At 50.9% G+C, this 18,725-nt stretch overlaps 12 protein-coding genes across 12 annotated transcripts; 5 read left to right on the top strand and 7 right to left on the bottom strand.

Annotated features, from left to right (window-relative positions):
• Positions 1-15: 15 nt before the first annotated feature.
• BX661DRAFT_181864 (RmlC-like cupin domain-containing protein) lies at positions 16-1,301 on the top strand. Its single transcript, XM_051535826.1, has one exon. The coding sequence runs from the start codon at positions 421-423 to the stop codon at positions 1,180-1,182; it is 762 nt and encodes a 253-aa protein (XP_051391837.1). The 5' UTR covers positions 16-420; the 3' UTR covers positions 1,183-1,301.
• On the bottom strand, positions 1,300-2,575 carry BX661DRAFT_181863 (putative undecaprenyl diphosphate synthase-domain-containing protein). The gene has a single exon (XM_051535825.1). It carries the CDS (start codon positions 2,417-2,419, stop codon positions 1,445-1,447), a length of 975 nt encoding a protein of 324 aa, XP_051391836.1. The 5' UTR covers positions 2,420-2,575; the 3' UTR covers positions 1,300-1,444.
• Positions 2,576-3,103: 528 nt separating this feature from the next.
• BX661DRAFT_181862 (uncharacterized protein) lies at positions 3,104-4,879 on the bottom strand. Its single transcript, XM_051535824.1, has one exon. It carries the CDS (start codon positions 4,808-4,810, stop codon positions 3,179-3,181), a length of 1,632 nt encoding a protein of 543 aa, XP_051391835.1. The 5' UTR covers positions 4,811-4,879; the 3' UTR covers positions 3,104-3,178.
• Position 4,880: 1 nt separating this feature from the next.
• Positions 4,881-5,671, bottom strand: BX661DRAFT_181861 (uncharacterized protein). Its single transcript, XM_051535823.1, has one exon. It carries the CDS (start codon positions 5,626-5,628, stop codon positions 5,056-5,058), a length of 573 nt encoding a protein of 190 aa, XP_051391834.1. The 5' UTR covers positions 5,629-5,671; the 3' UTR covers positions 4,881-5,055.
• A 117-nt stretch (positions 5,672-5,788) lies between these two features.
• On the top strand, positions 5,789-6,142 carry BX661DRAFT_198113 (uncharacterized protein; the record flags this gene model as incomplete). The annotated part of the gene is made up of 1 exon (XM_051538198.1): positions 5,789-6,142. One exon carries the CDS (start codon positions 5,789-5,791, stop codon positions 6,140-6,142), a length of 354 nt encoding a protein of 117 aa, XP_051391833.1.
• Positions 6,143-6,294: 152 nt separating this feature from the next.
• BX661DRAFT_181859 (uncharacterized protein) lies at positions 6,295-7,584 on the bottom strand. Its single transcript, XM_051535822.1, is given in 2 exon segments — positions 6,295-6,797; positions 6,812-7,584. The coding sequence occupies 2 exon segments, from the start codon at positions 7,520-7,522 to the stop codon at positions 6,330-6,332; spliced, it is 1,179 nt and encodes a 392-aa protein (XP_051391832.1). The 5' UTR covers positions 7,523-7,584; the 3' UTR covers positions 6,295-6,329.
• Positions 7,585-8,352: 768 nt separating this feature from the next.
• BX661DRAFT_181858 (Rhodanese-like domain-containing protein) lies at positions 8,353-8,955 on the bottom strand. Its single transcript, XM_051535821.1, has one exon. The coding sequence runs from the start codon at positions 8,868-8,870 to the stop codon at positions 8,436-8,438; it is 435 nt and encodes a 144-aa protein (XP_051391831.1). The 5' UTR covers positions 8,871-8,955; the 3' UTR covers positions 8,353-8,435.
• Positions 8,956-9,115: 160 nt separating this feature from the next.
• BX661DRAFT_181857 (inosine triphosphate pyrophosphatase-like protein) lies at positions 9,116-9,791 on the top strand. Its single transcript, XM_051535820.1, has one exon. The coding sequence runs from the start codon at positions 9,171-9,173 to the stop codon at positions 9,729-9,731; it is 561 nt and encodes a 186-aa protein (XP_051391830.1). The 5' UTR covers positions 9,116-9,170; the 3' UTR covers positions 9,732-9,791.
• Positions 9,792-9,923: 132 nt separating this feature from the next.
• Positions 9,924-11,169, top strand: BX661DRAFT_134924 (WD40-repeat-containing domain protein; the record flags this gene model as incomplete). The annotated part of the gene is made up of 2 exons (XM_051532646.1): positions 9,924-10,034; positions 10,174-11,169. Coding segments are annotated over 2 exons (1,107 nt in total), but the record flags the coding sequence as incomplete, so codon positions are not given.
• Positions 11,170-11,263: 94 nt separating this feature from the next.
• Positions 11,264-11,737, bottom strand: BX661DRAFT_198109 (uncharacterized protein; the record flags this gene model as incomplete). The annotated part of the gene is made up of 1 exon (XM_051538197.1): positions 11,264-11,737. One exon carries the CDS (start codon positions 11,735-11,737, stop codon positions 11,264-11,266), a length of 474 nt encoding a protein of 157 aa, XP_051391828.1.
• A 417-nt stretch (positions 11,738-12,154) lies between these two features.
• Positions 12,155-14,461, bottom strand: BX661DRAFT_181853 (pyruvate kinase). The gene is made up of 2 exons (XM_051535819.1): positions 12,757-14,461; positions 12,155-12,439 (listed from the first exon to the last, which is right to left on the bottom strand). Exons 1-2 carry the CDS (start codon positions 14,304-14,306, stop codon positions 12,271-12,273), a joined length of 1,719 nt encoding a protein of 572 aa, XP_051391827.1. The 5' UTR covers positions 14,307-14,461; the 3' UTR covers positions 12,155-12,270.
• Positions 14,462-15,285: 824 nt separating this feature from the next.
• BX661DRAFT_198107 (uncharacterized protein) lies at positions 15,286-18,661 on the top strand (the record flags this gene model as incomplete). Its single annotated transcript, XM_051538196.1, has 10 exons — positions 15,286-15,425; positions 15,458-15,693; positions 15,738-15,790; positions 15,975-16,333; positions 16,389-16,977; positions 17,040-17,213; positions 17,240-18,145; positions 18,178-18,297; positions 18,357-18,454; positions 18,478-18,661. 10 exons carry the CDS (start codon positions 15,286-15,288, stop codon positions 18,659-18,661), a joined length of 2,859 nt encoding a protein of 952 aa, XP_051391826.1.
• Between the last annotated feature and the right edge of the window lie 64 nt (positions 18,662-18,725).

Here is an 18,725-nt window from a genome sequence, read left to right as displayed (position 1 = left end):
GATACAAATAAGATACTTTTTTCAACTCGGCTGAAGGCCGTATTATTTGTATATGAAAGATGTTCGTTTTTTGCAGCGAGGTTGTATTTGCAAATGAGCCTTTGTTTGGATTCAAGCCCTCCTCCATACAACACATCTGCGGTTTTCTTTTTTATGTGTGTGCACACTCTAATTTTTATATTCCGAGTTATAAGCGCCAAAATAATCGTCATTTTTTACTTGTGCTTTTTTGCTTGTAGCGAAAACGGACCGAAAGGAATATAAATACGGCACTCAGCTGGCCCCTTTTTATTTTTCAACACACATACTTTCTCTCTAGTAATTATATTTGCAATATTCTCAATTTTTTCCTTCTATTTTGCAAGTAAACATTTTCATCCACTCCCTCTAACAAACATATTTTTTTGGACAAGTACTACCATGGCTTCTTCGTCTCCATTTCCTTCTTCATCCGCTGCTAGCACTAATACCGCTGATAAACTTTCAGTCAAGACCATGCAAGACCTCATATCGTCCCTCAACACCACCATGGGCGACAACGGCCTGGGCAAAGACCTGTCCACCGTGCGCAAAGTCAAGCAGCTGATGCACTCCTACACTTCACACAGCCAAGACTGGGCCCAGCATGCCGTGTACCACGAAGGTACCCGGTACACGCGCAACCTGGTCGACGATGGCAACGGCAAGTACAATCTGCTCATCCTCGTCTGGGGAGAAGGCCAGAGCAGCCCCATCCACGACCACGCTGGCAGCCACTGCATGATGAAACTGTTGGCCGGAGAGCTCAACGAAGACCTCTTTGCCTGGCCCGCGCAGGCTGGCGGCTGCGATACCAGCGATACTGAAAATCTGCGACTGAAGCGCACGGCACCGCTGAAAACCAACAGCGTTGCGTACATGCACGATAACATTGGCTTGCACCGTATTGGCAACCCATCGAGCACACAGAAGGCGGTGTCGCTGCACTTGTATTCTCCGCCCTACAACATGTGCAAAACTTTTAACGAGTCCACTGGTGCGGCTGCTAGCTCGAGCTGCACAGCTGAGAGACTGACAAAATTAAATAGCACCTTTTCGGCAACACTGCCGGCGCACAATTACGCATGCTTGTCGAACACTACCGCTCACATCTCGGTGCTCACTGGTGCGCATAAATCGGGCGCAGCTATCACATCCATGTAACTCTGGGAGGCAACCAATAGGCATTTCATAATTTTTTCGTGTACTTTTTTCTATTTCTATTTCGCTCTCATCAACAACATCACAATGCATTTTTTTATTAAATTAAAATTTTAGAAAATGTGTAATTAAGCGCGTAAAAGCAAAGTGAAATTTTCAATACTTTTTTGATAATGTGTATCTATATGGATCTATTTTCAACAATACGCCCATATTTAGTTAAACTTTAAATTAAAACATGGAGCTGCGGCATTTACCACCACGCTTATGCAGCTTCTCGCTCGCTGCAACAGGTTTCGTCGTCTGATACTGACGCAGACAACATACATGGCCTTGCACATTCCGCCACGGTCTGCTTCTTCTTCTCTATGCCCAGGTACGCACACTGCCACGAGATCATTATGCTGAGCATATGAAATAGCGAGAACTCTGGCCAATACACGTCGATAAACTGGATGTATGCCATTTTGGACGACTGCCACAACATAAAGTTGCTGAATCTGATCTGCCCAGACGTGCGCACAAGGATGTCGAGGTCCGGTCCGGGAATCTGCAGCCTGCTTTCCAGAGCGCCTTCGCTGATCTCGGATTCCTGCAGCTTACCGCTCTCCGCATCAGCTATCAATGCGCGAATCGCCGACGTCATTTCGTCCGTCGACGAGTACGGGAAACAAACATTCAGGGTCATGCCCTTGTTGTCCTGGGTCGTCTTCTCGGCATAATCCATCACTTGCCTGACTTCAGATGGCAGCAGCGCCTTGTTGCCCACAATGCGGATCCTCGCACCATGGTACCGCACCAACTCACTATTATCTGCCAACTCCTTCAGCTTATCCTTGGCCAAATGCATAAGCGCCGACACCTCTTCCTCTGAGCGATTAAAGTTATTAATGGCAAACGCAAACACGCTAACATGCTTGATTCCCAGATCATTGCACCACTCGAGAACATTGGCTAGTTTGTGGAATCCAGCCACATGGCCGCTTGTTGTCACCTGGTGGCTCTTGCGCGCAAACCGTCGGTTCCCGTCCATGATAAACGCCACGTGCTTGGGTATCGGCCCTTGCTGCAGTATGTGGACAAGAAACTTGCGGAAGATCTTTGATGCTTGTGAACATAGCTTCCGACAGTGTTTTTGTAGTGGCATGGCTGAGTGCTTGCTGTGTGTGCCGACCAACACTACATATGCGAGAAAGACGGTCGTCGAAAGCGCGAATATAAATTCTGACTGCTGGGACATTGCTAATTGCAAATGAAGCGTTAATGTGAAGAATGTGAAATAAATAAATGGACAAGTAATGGTGTTTGTATAAGTATATAATTTAAAACGATGCGTTGACGAAAAAATAAAAAAAGGAAAGGCAAATAAGAACGTGAATTGCTGCAGTTGACACCCAGTCCAAAAAAATTGAAATACCAAGACGAAAAGGGGGGCGACCGGATGGCAGGAAGTAGTTAATACTGTAACAAATCCCCAACCTGCGGGGGTAACCTTGGAGATTGTGTGTACGTACTTTTACATTTTGTCAAAATGTATTGCGTTGACTGTGCGTTAACGCCTTTTGCTAGAGGTACGAAATTAAGTGCAATTATTTGATAGAGACTCAGCAGCAGCAGCAGCAGCAGTAGCAGCCGGGCGCAAAGCCAGTGCTTAATTCCTGCATTGTTTTCAGACATTTGATTGAGCATGGCATACGCCCTACTCGCTTTATGCACCTGCCTCCTTCCACGCCACGGTATACCAAGTCCCAAGTCCAAGGTCAAGCCCGCGTCCAAGCGCAAAACCAAGGAGGCGTCCTTTTTTGTACATATTTTTGTTACTGTCCATGCAAAATCACCATATTTCTACTACAGCTGGTACGTTTTTCAATTACAAAATATTACACTCTGCATGAGAGAAATCAAATCAACGTACTGTCAAAACATCAAACTTGCATCTTTGTGAGCAATTCTCAACGATCAATTAATTTATTTATTTACGTCGAAACGGGCGGACTTGTCACCAGATGTTCTGGACGGTGTCTCGAATCAAGACATTCTGTATGTGAGGGTATGTGATGCCGAGCGTTCTGAAAAGAACTCTGCATTTGGAAAGGTACTCTTCACTCAACGCAAGCACCTCCAGCGATGTGACTCTCACGGCCAAGTAGCAAGCAAGCATGATGAAACCTGGATCGCTTGTTCCTCGCGGTGGATAGTGAACAAGGCTCATTTCGCGAAGCCTAGTGTTAAATGGCGCTACATGGTTGGGGGACTGCATTTCGGACTCAGCGGCAATCACAGTATCCTGCTCAAACTCCAGACCATATGCATTGATGCATATGAGGGCGGGTAGCCTGACAACCAGCTCAACAAGGGCAGAAAAGTGCATATTGTGTAGGAGGAGGTCGGTGATGTTAACCCAGCTAATTTGATTGACATCAAGCAGGGCAGTACAGATATCCAGCTCGAGAACACTTCTTGTCGCAACGCACTCCTCACCAAACAAATGGTTAGTCAGCTGGTAAACTTCTTCAAAAGAGTTTTCAGAATAGTGGTATAGCATGGCCCGGAACTCATTGATAGCGCTGGGGATGTACCCCGTAAATAGCTGAACGCACACAGGCTCACCCGAAATGTGCACGCTCTCCAAGCACGAGGGAAACACTGCCTCGCGCAAAATCCCGCTGTAAGGCAAGCAGTCGCTGATGCGCAATTGTCGAAGACTGGGGAAGTGCAGTTTGGTCTTGAAAGTGCTGCTCTGGGCCTGTGCGTTATAGACATCATCGGCAGTGTACGAAACACAGGGCCGGAAATCAATTTGCAAACTGACGAGTCTATCAAAGCTGATGGTATCGGTCAACGCATTGCCGTTCTCAAAGTGTTCCCAATTGAACGTGATGGGCACGTCCAGCAAATGCAGGTCTAGTAGGCTGCCCGTGCATACTAGCGGAAGTGCATGTGTCTCGGGGATATCAACTGTAATCTCCAAGTGTGTGAGCTGGCTGGAAAACTGAGGCATGGTCAGTGCCAGTGGCGCGTCACAACAAATGCGCCGCAGTTTCTCGCCATACACATCAATCAGGTTGTTTGAAAAGGTGCCCAAACCCGAATCCCTGGTCATTGTCTTTATGCTACTGATGAACGGTAAAGACTGGAAAAAGCCCTCGGCCATGAGAGCGATATCCGACAGAGCAGTAACCGGCTCGTTTATAAAGTTGTCGTCCAGGTTCCTCTCGATAAAATCAACGTCGATAGAAATGGTCGTTAGCTGAGGCCATTCGGGGACAGAGTGCAGATTTAAAAGACCAATAACCTGTTGCAGAACCATGAGAAGGTTGACGTATGTGTCAATCCCGATAACCAGCTCTTTGACTAGGTGGCCATGGCCGAGTGCGCTGATGCAGTTAACGTTTGTCCGCCACACTTCGTTCCGTTGGAACACGCATTTGCCTTTTTTAAAGCCAACCTCGCAGCGTATGAATGCGGTTTTGCAAAGCATAGCGAGGGCCAATGCGCGCCAGCGACGACAGACCAAAGTCAACGGGTGTGCCGAAGTCCATGAGGAAGCTGTCCTGGCTGTCGCTGGTCTGATGGCATAAGCTAGGATCGCTCTGATGATATCCTCGGGAATGCTGTCAAAGCTGTGCATTTCGGGGTAAAAAATAATGAAAAGAAAGAATAATGATGATGAAAAAAGACAAACAGAACCAACCGCAGCCGAAAACAATAGCCTTTTGCAAAATCAAAGTGTAATTTTTCACACTTAGCTTGTTGATCTGATATTCAGTTATTGTTGTATTTTGGATCAGATCGCGAACCCGCAAATAAACCGTCAGTTTTTTTCCACACGCTCATACTTCCAATCGTTTTTATTCTCGCACACAAACTCTAATTTTAAAAAGCCTTGGCGCATTTGCGCTTCTCGACATCCCCAGTCTTGGGGTCCTGCATCTCCTCCCACGATGTCGGCACCATGGTGTTTCCAGCGGCGCTCTGTGCAAAGACAACGCCATGCTCATTCTTGGTCGTGGCCAGATAGTATGACCGCTGATCCCCAAGTGAAATGACCTCGGCCCGGATAATATCTCCAGGACGAAAGGAGTTGATCATCTGTACCAGATCCTTTTCGGTCGCACGGATGTCCTGCACACGCACGACGCCCTGGAAATCTTCCTGGCAGGGTGTTGATCCAACCATCATTATGGCCACGGAGGCTGCGCGCGGGTTGATTCTGACGACGCGAGCGAGAACTTCGCTGCCAATGTTGGGAATGGCAAATTTTGCGTTGCTGCGCTCGACAAACACAGTGGGGTTGCCGGAGCCCTCTGCCTCTTTGATTCCTTTTGACCCCAAGATCGACGAGTAGATTATGCCATTCCGCACGTATGTTCCTGTGCCCGCCTCGTACTCCTGTGTGAGACCCAGACGGCGTCCGGGGGTAATGGCTACTGCGGCTTGGCTGGACATTGTTGGTATTGTTAATTATATATGAAAAGGGGAGAGAAGTTTTATGCCTGGTGCAAATATAGAAAACGTTGAGCCAAAAATTGCTTTTTTTAATTAAAAGGGTAACTATTAATTTAAATGTTGTGGGATCGCATCATTTTATCAAGTGCGCGCCTCTACAATGCAAACGGCGACGAACAATGGACACAATGGTGCAGTATCTAGTGTGCGCCATAGTCATTCCTGCCTTAAATTTATGCTCCAAGGTATCCTGATCCTTGGATCCCAACCATCATTGCTGGCCGCCCTAATAGGAACTGTAATGCGCCATGTAACTGGAAAACTCTGCGACTTTCCAGAAGCATTCTTCCACCACTGGAAGGGTGCGCACATCCCACTGTTGCAGACGCGAGTGTTTGGAGAAAGCAATACTACGACTGCAGCTGCACGATCGTGTGGCACCACCTGGGAGGCAATGGGGGATAAGCCGACAGCTCCAACGCGACGGCTCTTCCAGGAAAACCTGCGCGAGTAGCTTTTGATGGCATTTCCAGGTGGTATATTTGAACCACGGGGCTGGCGTTGGTAATTTGGGGGTGTGTGACAATGCAATTTTTATAGCAAAGGCATTACATTTTTGAACACAGTTAAGACCACTTTTTGAAAGCAAATGTTTTGTGTATGTGTGCAAAATTTGGCATATATATTTATTTTAAATAAAACTACTTTTGAATCTTTCTCAGGCGCAGTTTCATCGGTGAGCCCCAGCGCAAAATATACTCGCTTGAGTCGAATCCAATTCCGCCATATGCACACTTGATCCAGTCACAATTGGCATATACATTGCCTCCCCACATGGTGAGCATAATGCTACCGTCTTCAGCATAATGCACTTGGATGCGCAGGTTCTTGGGCGGAATTGCAGGAACGACCTCTATCTTGTAGCCATCGTCGCCGCTGGCACACAGGTACTTGGATTCGTAGGTCAAATAAGTTATTCTGTCGACAACCTTGAATCCAAATTTGTAAGGATAACTGTTGCAGCCAAAAATATGGGGAGTTTCATCCGAATGGTAATCGAAATAACTCAAAAAGTCCATACCATCTTCTTCGTCGGAACCATTGTCTGCATCGAAGTCGCTGCCTACTTCGTTTTCCCTACATTCATTGATTATCTCCAAGCTAAATGCCTCGTTTCAGACACCGGGTTTCCCAAATAATCGCGCAGCTGAAAGTTGGGAAGACGCTGTGTTTTAGGCCTGCGCTCATGCAGATGTTTTTCCTCGTCGATGAATGTCTGAATGGTGGCAGCTCCCGTGGCCAGATCACTAATAATCTTGTATTTCAGCGAATGGCTAAAATAATAGTTGATGCTGGTGTCATTGGTATCAACGACATGGTAAACGTTCCCGCGGTTAACAACAAAAAAGTGAGGAACGCATGCCCACTTTGACTTGGCAATATTAGCAAACTTGGAAAATTCCTCCTCATCCTCTGTCTCATAGTACTCGACAATAGTGTTATCCTCGGCACTATTGTTCAGCTTCAGGCAATCTGCGTCGCTCTTAAACACAAAGTAAAGCACAGGAAGCTCGTTTCCAACCCATAGACCGTCTTTCTGTCGAAGATTCGACATGCCATTATAGTGTATGGTCGATATTTTGCTGTATCGCATATGCGACATAACCTGGTTTCGCGACTGGTAGTGAAAGGCCACGGGTCCATCCGCTTCCTGCTCGTAAACAAGGAAACAGTTTTGCTCAAGAACAATAAACCTATTGCGCTCACGCAACTCGGTTTCGGCCTCAAAGGTCTTCGAGTCCACTTGGATAAACTCTGTGAGACGGTCACACAGGCACTTGTCAATGTCGTCAAGATTGACGTATTCGGGGACAAAAACTACAAGCTTGTTCATGGAAAGATTAAAGTAACGAGAAATAAAGAGGAAAAGGCAGCAGAGAAAAATAAATACTCATGTAGAAAATGTTGGAAATAAAAAGAAAAATAATGTTTAGTTGTATTTTTTACTTCGGTTATATAGCGAGGTCCGAAATGGGATTGCTGCGGAGAAAGAAAATTAGGGCTGCAGAATTTGTGGCAATTTGAAATTTGCGCAGCAAACCTAAGCTAGAGCAAAAAAATCGAGGCAACACCTGTTCTGATAAAGGAAATAATCGCAGAAGAAAGAAACGTGTATCTAGATATGAGGCGAGGCTAGAAGAAGCTGACGGAGGACAGGTATACAATGGTGGTCAATAAACTCCAAGGGGAGTGCGCAAAAACAAGCAACGGTGTTTGTAAACGAGATCATAAACAAACAGCACGACTGGTGCAAGGAACAGTGCGGTCTTCGGATCGAACAGGAAATAAGGGGATCCTTGACGCCTGAGAAACGCCGATTGTTGATGAGACTCCAATCTCAACAAACACCCCCAACTACCAAATCCGTGACAAGACGAAGATGACGGCCTGTCAAAGTGGCTGCGGACGACAGCAACGAGAATGGTAGATATGCACACTAGCTATCTGACGCTCTAGCTGGCAGATCGAGTGCTCGGCTTTAATTTTACTAACACCCTGGTGACCACTTCCACCATTGGGCAATTAGACCCAGATATGGAGAAATCCCAACCACGCTGCCCCTTGAATAACTTTCTTTATAGGGGCATGTAGCCGGGTTCTGAAATAGACCCCGTGGTGGGCAAGGCAGCGCAGCAGACAATCAGCCTCATTAATCAACATTGGTTTTTGTTTTATACATGTTTTATACTTGTTCTATATCTCGCTCAATGGATCTATTTTCTATCGTGAGCGCCTCTACAATGGCTTTAAACTGTGTCTCTTGGAACCGTCGCGTCATAGGCCTCAATAAGCTCCGGTTCAGTATCCTTAAAGCGCACAAGCCACGAATCGAATCCACCGCGAAGAATATTGATTTCCTGTTCGAACAGCTGGTCGCCCACTTCGGCAGACTCAAGCCTATCCTCTACGCACTCACTGTATATACGCGCCGACTTTGGGCCACGCACCTGCGACAGTGCGCAGTGGAACACTATTCTGGGCACATGCTTGTACTGGTCGGCCAGAACTGGTGCCTGGCCACGAATGAGATGCGCCGGGACGTTAATTGCGCCCGTGATATGGCCTCCAACGTAGTCCAAGTCCCGGACGTCAACGATCAAGTAGTCGGTCCCAGCTACCTTTTGTGGGCTGCGGATGAGCTCGGCGAGCTCGTCGGCAGGTATGAACTTGGGCTGAGGCATTTGAATTTGAGTGTCAAGTGATGCACAAAGTTAAAAATGGATGTGGTACAAAAAAGGAGGGTGCAAGAAAGAGCAGACGGAAAAGGTAAAGAAGCAGAATATGTTAACTTATTTTTTGGCCGAACGGACTGTTTAGGGAAAATTACATGTGGCCAGAAAACAGGCTCGAGCAGCATGCAAGCCGGCTCAGGGCCTTTAGGGCTGGTGCAGCGGTTCTCAAATGCATTTTTCTTTGTAATGTTTTAGCTTTCTCTTTTATTTTTTCATCCTTTTGCTGAATTCGCATTCTATTCCGCCCCAATGTCGCTTCGCAAACTCACTTTTGTCACAGGCAACAAGAACAAGCTGCGTGAGATGCAGAAGCTGCTCAGCGGCATCGTCGACCTAGACAACCGCTCCGTTGATCTAGAGGAGATCCAGGGCACCACACAGGAGGTGGCGCTTGCCAAGTGCAGGCAGGCTGCTGCCATTATCGACGGGCCGGTTATCACCGAGGACGTCGGTCTGGGGTTTAACGCGATGAAGGGGCTGCCGGGCCCGTACATCAAGTGGTTCCTGAAGGAGCTCAAGCCCGAGGGGCTGTACAAGATGCTGGCTGGATTTGAGGACAAGTCTGGCTTTGCTGTCTGCACCATCGCGTACTGCGAGGGACCCGGCCATGAGCCTGTTTTGCTTGAGGGTGTCAACCACGGTACGATTGTCGAGCCCCGCGGCCCGGATTCCTTTGGCTGGGATCCGGTCTTTATGCCCAACGGCTTTGACAAAACTTATGCCGAGCTGCCCAGCGAGATCAAAAACACGTGCTCGCACCGTTTCTTGGCTGTCGAAAAGCTCAAGGTCTTTTTGTCCGAGCTGCAGTAGAAAAAAGGGGAAGCTTCCAGCTTGCGCCATTAAATTTTCTTTCTCCCTCTTTATTTCTCCACTTTCACAAAAATAGAACGCACTTGCTTCTTTTCTCCTCTCTTCTTCCCCCTGTTCTCCTTTTGCACATACACACATTTATATACATATTTTTAATTTCACTACACGAGGATGCCCAGCAAATTGGAACAGTTTACCAGCGAGGTCGGCTTTCCCATTGGCTGTATTGGAATAACTCAGAATAACGAGGTTGTCCTCGGCGGAGGCGGCGGTGCGGGGCGTTCGGGGGTTAAAAACAAACTGGTAAGCGGTCGGTGCCATCAGGAGGGGAGTCCCTTTACAACTCAATACCTGCCTTTTCTCGCGGTTAAGAGAAGCAATACCAAGAGGCAATTCCACAACTAACTAAAGGAAAAATGTTATTCAAATAATTATTCACTAGGCTGTCTACACTATCGAAAAGACCGGGCTAAAGTCTGTGAGCGAACTGGTGCTCAGCAGCTCCGAGGATGCGCCGACGAGCTTGGCGCTGCACCCAAAGGAAAAAGTGCTGGCAGCCAGCATAAACGCGAGTAAAGCGCAGATAGAGAAGGGAGAAAACAATAACTGTCGCTTGTTCGAGCTGAAGAAGAAAAGCATCAAGGCCGGCAAAGCGACGCAGTCCGTGTGCAGCACCAGCGACTACGATTACCAACGTTGCTCTGCGTTTGATCCATCAGGAAAGCTCCTGGCGGGCGGATCGACCAACGGCACATTGTCTGTCATCCAGTATCCCCAGCTTGTTCCTGCGTTTCCCTTTATCGAGGCGTCGGACGAAATAAACGACGTGGACTTTAACCTTTCGGGGAAATGGCTTGCCGTGACTACGGACAAGGAGCTCAAGGTGCTTTCAGCAAAGGACGGATCCGTGGTGCAGACGATCGACAATCCGCACACGGCAAAGGGAACAGGCGCAATGTTCCGGTTTGCAAAGTTTGGGCGTAGCAAGGGCTCAAAGGAATTCACAGCTTTGCAGACCCGGATTGAGCTCAAGGATATTCTGTACACGGTGCTGAACACGCGGTCGCGCAAGCAGGCGTATATCGCCATGTGGGATACTAACAAGTGGGAACGGCTGGTCACACGTCCAGTGTGCAACTCTGCGATCACGACGTTTGCGCTGAGCAAGAGCGGGCGTCTGTTGGCGTTCGCCACGGCGTCCTTGCAGATCTGCATTTGCGATGCGCATACGTTGCGCGTACTGATGCGTATTCCCAATGCCCACGGCTTTGCCATCACTGTACTCGCGTTTGATGCTGAGGAGAAGTGCTTGATCAGCGGGTCGGCGGACGAGACGTGCCAGGTCATTGTGATTCCCGACAAGTGGCCCTCGGCGACTGATGCCGTTGTGCAGTTTGCCATGGCAAATCTGCAGGTTATCATTGTTGTGCTTGTGCTAATGCTGGGAGTACTCCTGTCGCTGGCACTACGCAACTGAACAAAAAAGTATGAAATAATGTTGCATTAAAAAACTGTCAAATAAATAGAAATGCTCAGTCGGACATGTTTTGCAGTGCCTGAGCTCTTAAATTTTTCAGAATACCATCTAGTGAGTCCATGATATCGGCTTCCCAGAACCCCATCTCGTAATCGACCAGTCCAAACCGATCCAAAGCATCAGCCCACCGAACAACCGAGTTCATCAAATGCACAATATGTTCCTCCCTCAATCTGTCCTCCTCTGACCTCGCCTTGTGCACATTCTGCAAAGCCAACAGCCAGCACTTGTTTAGCCCTTGCCAAAAATTGTCCCTCCGAAAGGCCTCCACCACAGGCAGCTCTGAGGCCAATCCCAGGGCCTCGCAACTAACCACAACGGCGTCTGTCAATTTACTCAGAATATCGAAACTCTCAAGGATGCGCCCGTTGTGGATCCCGTCGAGTACTTTTTTCAGCTCGGCTTGGATCTCGGCAAAACTTGTCTGTAACTGGGACACAGTGACGTTGTTGGAATGCTTTAATGACATGAATATAATATGTATTTAATAAAAATGGTATATTGGTGTGTATGGGATATGTACAAGATGAATGTGTGGATGGCCTACTTTTTTTTGGTGCCTGACTTTTACATGCAATAAAATTCGATTTTAATATTTATAAATAATGGTTAAAGCGACAAATGCCAAAGTAAAGTATACATTTATACACGTGATGCGTAATACCTATATTGACTATTTTCTTTTTATTGATGTAGAATGTTTACTAGCAATTTTTTTGCGATGAGTCTTAATGGTGAGTGCATTCGGATATTGAGTCAAAAAATAACAGTAATCTGTATTTTGTGGCCAACTATACAAGTATATTGCATTTTTAAATCGTATGTACAAATATAACTAAGTACTCTTTAACTGCTAATTGGTTATTTTTTTGACTCGCATACTTTTAACGGCCATGTTTTTTATTTACGAAATGTGTGGAATCAATACTTAATAAATTAAATAGAAAAAGAATAAGAATAAGAAAAATGCAAAAATGCAAAAAAAACCCCCACCCTTCCTATTCATCTTTTCTTAAAACTGGACTCTGTGAGTCTCAGTGTATCTGGGCTAAGATTATGTTTAGTGGCGCGGGCAAGCATAGCTGCGGGGCGCAGTTCCGGAGTTCCAATAGGAGATCCTGTGCGACTGTTCGTATTGCTGTTCATCCATAGGGCTTCCGATTGAACATCGCTAAAAATATAAAAAGAATATATATACAGGGAGGCAGTTAGTCAATAGCAATGAAAAATATAATTGACAATGAATTTTAATTTTGTTGGGGGATATAGGGGGAGGGGAGGTCATTTTATCTTAGATACAGATATATACACAACTCCAGTACATCGAGTTGGGCTGACATGAATGTTGAAAAGGGTAAGGGGTGTGGTGGTGAGATTGTGTGTTTTGTGGGTGGTAGAAATGGTGTAGGTGTAAAAGGTGGAAAAACAAAATGGAAAAACTACTCAAAACGTGGAAATGGTTTAGTGGATATTTATGTTGATGCTTACGCGCGCAAAATGCGGATGGTGTTTGTGTTTCCGACACCTCCACGCCATCCCTGGATGGAAATAACAACATCGTCCTTCTTGAGCAAACCAGCATCCAAAGCATTAGCGATGGCGAACTGAATACGCTCATCGACATCATTCTGCCACTGGTCACGGGCCTCCGACTCCGAAGCGGCCTTTCCAGGCTTGGGCTTCTGGTAGTGGAAAGGATAGCAGCCGCGGGACAAATGCACATGGCGCGCGGTGTGGTAATCACGAGTAACGACGAGAATCGGAATAGACGGGCGGTACTTGGACAGCAGGCGGGCGGAGGTACCAGTGGTGGTAATGCAGATAATCGCCTTGGCATCTTGCTCCAGCGCAGCATTGACGGCTGAAGAGCAGGTAGCCTCGGTGATCCCAACAGGAAGCTTAGTCACTGCGCGAATCTCGTTGAAGAGCGGAGGGTAGGCGATGGCGGACTCGGCCAGAAGCGAGATCTCGCTCATCATGCGCACGGCGTGCAGCGGGTAATCTCCCTTGGCGGTCTCTCCAGACAGCATAACGCAATCGGCACCGTCCAAAATAGCATTGGACACATCCGACACTTCGGCGCGCGTCGGCCGCGGGTTGTAAGTCATGGACTCGAGCATCTGCGTGGCGCAGATAACCGGCTTTCCAGCGCTATTGCACTTGGCGGTGATCATCTTCTGGGCAATAAACACCTTGGCAGCGGGGATCTCAATTCCAAGATCTCCACGGGCAATCATGACGCCGTCGGTTTCGCGCAGAATCTCGTCAAAGTTCTCAACGCCCTGGGTGGACTCGATCTTGACCACAATCTTGATATGCTTGCCGGCCTCGCCCAGGTGAGCGCGGATATCCGTGACGTCCTTGGCGGTACGAATAAACGAGGCAAAAATAATATCGACGCCCTGCTCGACGCCAAAAGTCAAATCAGCCTTGTCCTTTTCCGAAAGCGCCGGGAGGTCGACCTCAGACCCAGGGAGGTTCACGCCCTTGTGCGAGGACAAGGACCCGTTGGTGCGCGCGACAACCTTGACGGCATTCTCCAGCACCTCGAGTACCTCAAAGGCCATGATTCCGTCGTCCATGTAGATGGTGCGGCCGGGGGCAACGACCTGCGGCAAATTGTGGTAGTCCAGGTACAGGCGCTCCAGCGATCCCTCGCTAGCATCCTTGGGATCCATGGAGAAGATCATCTCGTGGCCAACCTTGAATGGAATATCCTTGCCGTCCTTGGTGTTACCCGTGCGGATCTCAGGGCCCTTGGTGTCCAGGGCGATGGCAACCGGGCGGCCCTTGAATACCTCCTCGGAGCGGCGCACGTTGGCAATGGTCTTGCCGTGGAACTCGTGCGAGCCGTGAGAGAAGTTCATCCGCGCGACGTTCATACCAACCTTGCGCAGCTCCGTGATCATCTCGACGGACTGGGTCTTCGGGCCCAGCGTGCAGATGATTGAGCTCTTGCGGATGTGGCTGGGCTCGCTATTGATGTCCAGGGACTCGAGCCATTCGAGGCGGGAAGTATTGCGAGGATCAATGGTCATGGTTGAAAAAGGAAAAGAAAGAAAAAAATGATTTTTCTATAAAGTGTAGATAAGGTTTAATAATAAATTGAAAACAAGATATTGAAGAGAAGAAAAGGTAAGAACGGTTGAGATGGGGGTTTTGAGCGTTGGTGTTACTTTAAGTAGTAAAAAAATTTACATTCTTTTTGTCTCCATCTCTCTCCCCAATCTCCTTTTTTTTCTTTCTTTTCTTTTCTTTTCTTTTCTTTTGGTAAAGCGATGATTTCAATCAATCTTTTTGGCATCAGTTTTCATCGATTACAAAAATTACACAAACACGTATGTTTTTCCCCCTATTCAGTGCAAGTACGTGCTTACACAAAAATAAGTATGACAACAGTGAAAGAGAGCGGCTTGGAAAAAAAAAACCCATTTTTTGGGGGTGGAGGAGGTTAACAAAAAAGCAAGAAATAGCCTAGAAAGATTTCTGCAATTGGGTGGACAGTGGGATTTTCTAAATATTTACGCCCTAAACCTGGACTGCATAAGCCCAATTTTTTATTATTATTTATTGGTTGGCTAAGAATGCACGGCCAAATTCCGAAATACAAAAAGGAAACTAAGCAGTAGAGTCGACCAAAAAACCGGTTTTTTTTATTTTTGTGGCCAAGGCTTTTTTAAAATAAAAAATTATGACGACAGCTGTCATTTCCAAGGCTTTGTACAATGGGGGGGGGGGGGGAGCGCTTTGACGCAAATACAACCTGATAAACATGTGGTTTTTTTATTAAAAAGTAGATGATTTTCTTTTATTTATCTGTCTTTCACACAGCCAGCGGAGCCACAAAAGACAAAGAGCGAGAAAGTGGGAGAGCAAAAACCATAACGTTCAAAAATTGGGCGGCATAGCCATCAGGCCTGCACACACGGGGCAAAAAAGGCGGCAGCGTCGTCGTCATTTTGCACATATTAGCATTTACTATTACTATATTAGCCAAACAACTAAATCAAATTACCCATGCTGGGCACGCGCACACAGACATTCGCGTACCGGCGCAACAAGCGGCAAGGCGGCATGAGCATGAGCGTAAGCGAGAGATACCTACGCAGCGACATCCCTGCCTCAGCACACACTGCACGCAGTGCACGCAGAACCGAGTCCTCTCATCACGCGGCATCCCACAGCTCAGCCGAGGGCCCATTCTGGTGCCGGACGTGGGCGCGCTTAGCAGGTTTATGGAGCTGTGGGAGCAGCAGGACGCGCTGAAAAACATGGTGTTCTGCCAGACTGTGCTGGATGCGCTGGACCGCAGAGGCAGGACGCGCAGCTTGAAGAACATCAGGCGCATCGCCATGGATGAGCGCAGGCATGCGGTGGTTTTTGCCAACGAGGTGTTTGCTGCCACCGGCGTCGAGCCTCAAGAGGGTGAGGGTGTGGCCGGAGGGATAGGCGCGCAGTGGTGGCTGCAGCCCGCTGGTATGCCGCGCATCTGGGTGAGCGCGCCATTGTGGTGACTCTCGAGGTAATTTAATTGGCTGGAAAAGGCCCATGGGGCCAATCAAAAAGGGCAGGCTGGACGGGAAAAGGGGTGAGAAAAAAAACAGATTTGCTGATCTACCCGCCTGATTTTTATTTTCTTCTTTTATTTTTGGCGCTATCCCCATTAGGAAGGCGGCTATTTGGGCATCGATTGCGGCGGGGCCGAGGTCGCCGAGATGGGCGGGCTTCTCGCCAGCGAATACCCGGAGCTCAGCGCGCACTTTGCGGCCGTGCATGCGGCCACAGCGGACAGCGACATGGACGTGTCGGCGCGGACGCCCTTGGAGCACGCACGCCACCGGCTCCGCGCGCAGTCGGCGGCAACTGACTACGCGCGCCACTGGCCGGACGCCGACATCCAGGCGGGGCTGCGGGCGGGCGCGCTGGTCAAGGGCACGGTGCGCCTGGCGCGCCGCGGCACCTTGGGCGTGGTCGAGCGGCGCGGCGCCGAGCCCATCGCCGTGGCTGGCCGCGCGGCGCTCAACCGCGCGTGCGCCGGCGACACAGTGGTCGTGCGGCTGCTCAGGTGCGGGGAGGCGGCTGGGCCCAGCGCTCGGGCAGCGCCGGCAGCGCTCGGGCAGCGACTCGGGCAGCGACTCGGACGGCCTTGACGACGCGGACGGCCTTGGCGACGCGGGCGGCCTTGGCGGCGCGGGCGCATTCGCCACCACAGCCGCCGACCGGCTGCGCGGCGTGGTCGTCGGCATTGCGCAGCGCAGCTGGCGGCCGTTTGTCGCAACGCTGCAGGCGGACGAGGGCGGCGGCGCACGGCACCTGGCGGTGCCCGTGGACTCGCGCGTGCCCAAGATCCGCATGCACTACATGGACGCGGCGCAGCTCGCCGGCGTGTACTTTGTGGTGGTCGTGGACGCGTGGCCGGCCGACGCGCCGCACCCGGTCGGCCACTACGTGCGCACGCTCGGGCCCACTGGCTCGGTGGACTCCGAGGTCGACGCCATCCTGGTCGAGCGCCAGATCGCCGCGTCGCAGCGCACGCTGGCGTTCCCCGCCGCCGTGCTGCGCGAAATGCCTGTGGCCTGGGCGCCCAGCGAGGCGGACGTTGCCGGCCGCCGGGACGTGCGCGACTGGCTGGTGTTCAGCGTCGACCCCAGCGGCTGCCGCGACATCGACGACGCCATGTCCGCGCGCCGCGTCGGCGGCCACCTGGAGGTGCCGTGCACATCGCCGATGTCTCGCACTTTGTCGCTGCCGGGTCGGCCGCCGACGCCGAGGCGCGCGCGCGCGGCACCACCGTGTACCTGGCCGACCGCCGCTTCAACATGCTGCCCGAGGTGCTCAGCGAGGACGTCTGCTCGCTGCACGCGGGTGTCGACCGCCTGGCCGTCTCGGTGGTCTGGGTGCTGGACGCAGACATGCAGGTGGTGCGCACGTGGTTCGGCCGCACTGTCGTCCGCTCGGCCGGCGCGCTGAGCTACGGCCAGGCGCAGGATCTGCTGGACGGCCGCCCGGCGGCCGCCTGGGCGGGCAGGCACGGGCGATCGCAGGCGCGCTGGGAGACCTGGCGGCCGTCATGCGGCGGCGCAGGGCGCGGCGCATGGCGCAGGGCGCGCTGGAGCTGGCCGGCAGCGAGGTTGGCTTCAAGTTCGACGCGGATACGCGCCAGGTCGTTGGCGCCGCGCCGAAGCCCGCGCTGGAGACGCACCGCATGGTCGAGGAGGCCATGGTCATGGCCAACGAGGCTGTCGCGTGCCGCATCGCCGATGCCTTCCCGCGCGCGGCGCTGCTCCGCCGCCACCGCAGCCCGACGCCCGAGCGCTTTGCGCGCCTCGGCGCCGCCCTCGGCGCGCGCAACATCCCCGTCGACTGCTCGAGCAGCGCGGCGCTGGCCAAGTCCCTGCTGGCTGTCGCGCGCGACGAGCACCCGGCGCTGGCGCTCTTGGCCCGTGCCATGGCGACGATGGCCATGCAGGAGGCCGAGTACCTTGCGGCGGCGGACTGCAATGGCGCCGCGGAGCTCCGCCATTACGGGCTGGCGCTGGACCACTACACGCACTTCACCAGCCCGATCCGCCGCTACGCCGACGTGGTCGTCCACCGCCAGCTGCTGGCCGCACTCGACCAGGCGGCGGAGCCAGAAGCTCTGCAGTGGGAGTGGACGGCTCGCACGGCGTTGCTTCTAAACGAGCGCAACCGCATGTCCAAGCTGGCACAGCGCGACTCTACGGAGCTCTTCCAGGCGCTCTACATCAAAGCGCATCTCCAGGGAACCGTGGTCCGCGGCGTGGTCTCGGAGGTGCGCGAGAACGGGCTTGTCGTTTTTGTGCCGTCCCTGGGCCTGCGTGCCCCTGTGCGGTTGCGCGACCGCGAGCAGATCAAAGTGCCCCTGTCCCTGTGACCGGCAGGGTGGAGGATGCCGATGTGTTTATTGACGGATGCAAGGAGTTCAACCCTGAGCCTACCCGGCTTTCGGTTGTCTTGGCGCCTGGGCCTGGGCCTGGGCCTGGGCCTGGCCTGGGAATACCCGTGGCGGTCGCACTGTTGTATTTGGTGTTTTTGACCGCGTCAGCGTGCTGTTGCGTGTTTTGGAGTCTGGGAGGAGGCGCCCGCAGGTGTACTTGACCCTGATGGCGAATGAGGGGATGCCGATGACCTGGGACAAGCCTGTGCGCAAGCCTGGGCCCTGGCTGTCACTGCTTCTGTTAGTGCTAGTGCTGCCTTGAAGGGCGCCAAGGGCGCGGATCAGCAGCAGTCTTTACCACCACCACTACCAGCAGCAGCAGCAGCAGCGGCGGCGGCGCCGATACCATTGCCACCTGCCACGTACTATTCGGTGTTGGAAAAGTTTGCTGCAATGTCTATCCTAGAAACCTCATGTGATATCCAGGCCCTGTGATTCTTTTCTTCCTATGGCTAATGAAACATTGGCCATTTTATACATGTTTATAATGTTTTTTTCT

Source organism: Kickxella alabastrina (assembly GCF_025024165.1).
Source record: "Kickxella alabastrina strain RSA 675 chromosome Unknown BX661scaffold_10, whole genome shotgun sequence".
Taxonomy (NCBI): Eukaryota; Fungi; Kickxellomycota; class Kickxellomycetes; order Kickxellales; family Kickxellaceae; genus Kickxella; species Kickxella alabastrina.
This window is presented reverse-complemented; position numbering and strand designations above follow the sequence as displayed.

What these genes read in the sequence shown, in the direction of transcription:
- BX661DRAFT_181864 (XM_051535826.1), top strand. Translation starts at nt 421, where the DNA reads ATGGCTTCTTCGTCTCCATTTCCTTCTTCATCCGCTGCTAGCACTAAT.
- BX661DRAFT_181863 (XM_051535825.1), bottom strand. Translation starts at nt 2,419, where the DNA reads ATGTCCCAGCAGTCAGAATTTATATTCGCGCTTTCGACGACCGTCTTT.
- BX661DRAFT_181862 (XM_051535824.1), bottom strand. Translation starts at nt 4,810, where the DNA reads ATGCACAGCTTTGACAGCATTCCCGAGGATATCATCAGAGCGATCCTA.
- BX661DRAFT_181861 (XM_051535823.1), bottom strand. Translation starts at nt 5,628, where the DNA reads ATGTCCAGCCAAGCCGCAGTAGCCATTACCCCCGGACGCCGTCTGGGT.
- BX661DRAFT_181859 (XM_051535822.1), bottom strand. Translation starts at nt 7,522, where the DNA reads ATGAACAAGCTTGTAGTTTTTGTCCCCGAATACGTCAATCTTGACGAC.
- BX661DRAFT_181858 (XM_051535821.1), bottom strand. Translation starts at nt 8,870, where the DNA reads ATGCCTCAGCCCAAGTTCATACCTGCCGACGAGCTCGCCGAGCTCATC.
- BX661DRAFT_181857 (XM_051535820.1), top strand. Translation starts at nt 9,171, where the DNA reads ATGTCGCTTCGCAAACTCACTTTTGTCACAGGCAACAAGAACAAGCTG.
- BX661DRAFT_181853 (XM_051535819.1), bottom strand. Translation starts at nt 14,306, where the DNA reads ATGACCATTGATCCTCGCAATACTTCCCGCCTCGAATGGCTCGAGTCC. An exon ending in ACCATCCGCATTTTGCGCGC is followed by an intron (nt 12,440 to 12,756) that starts GTAAGCATCAAC and finishes TTATATTTTTAG; the next exon opens with CGATGTTCAATCGGAAGCCC.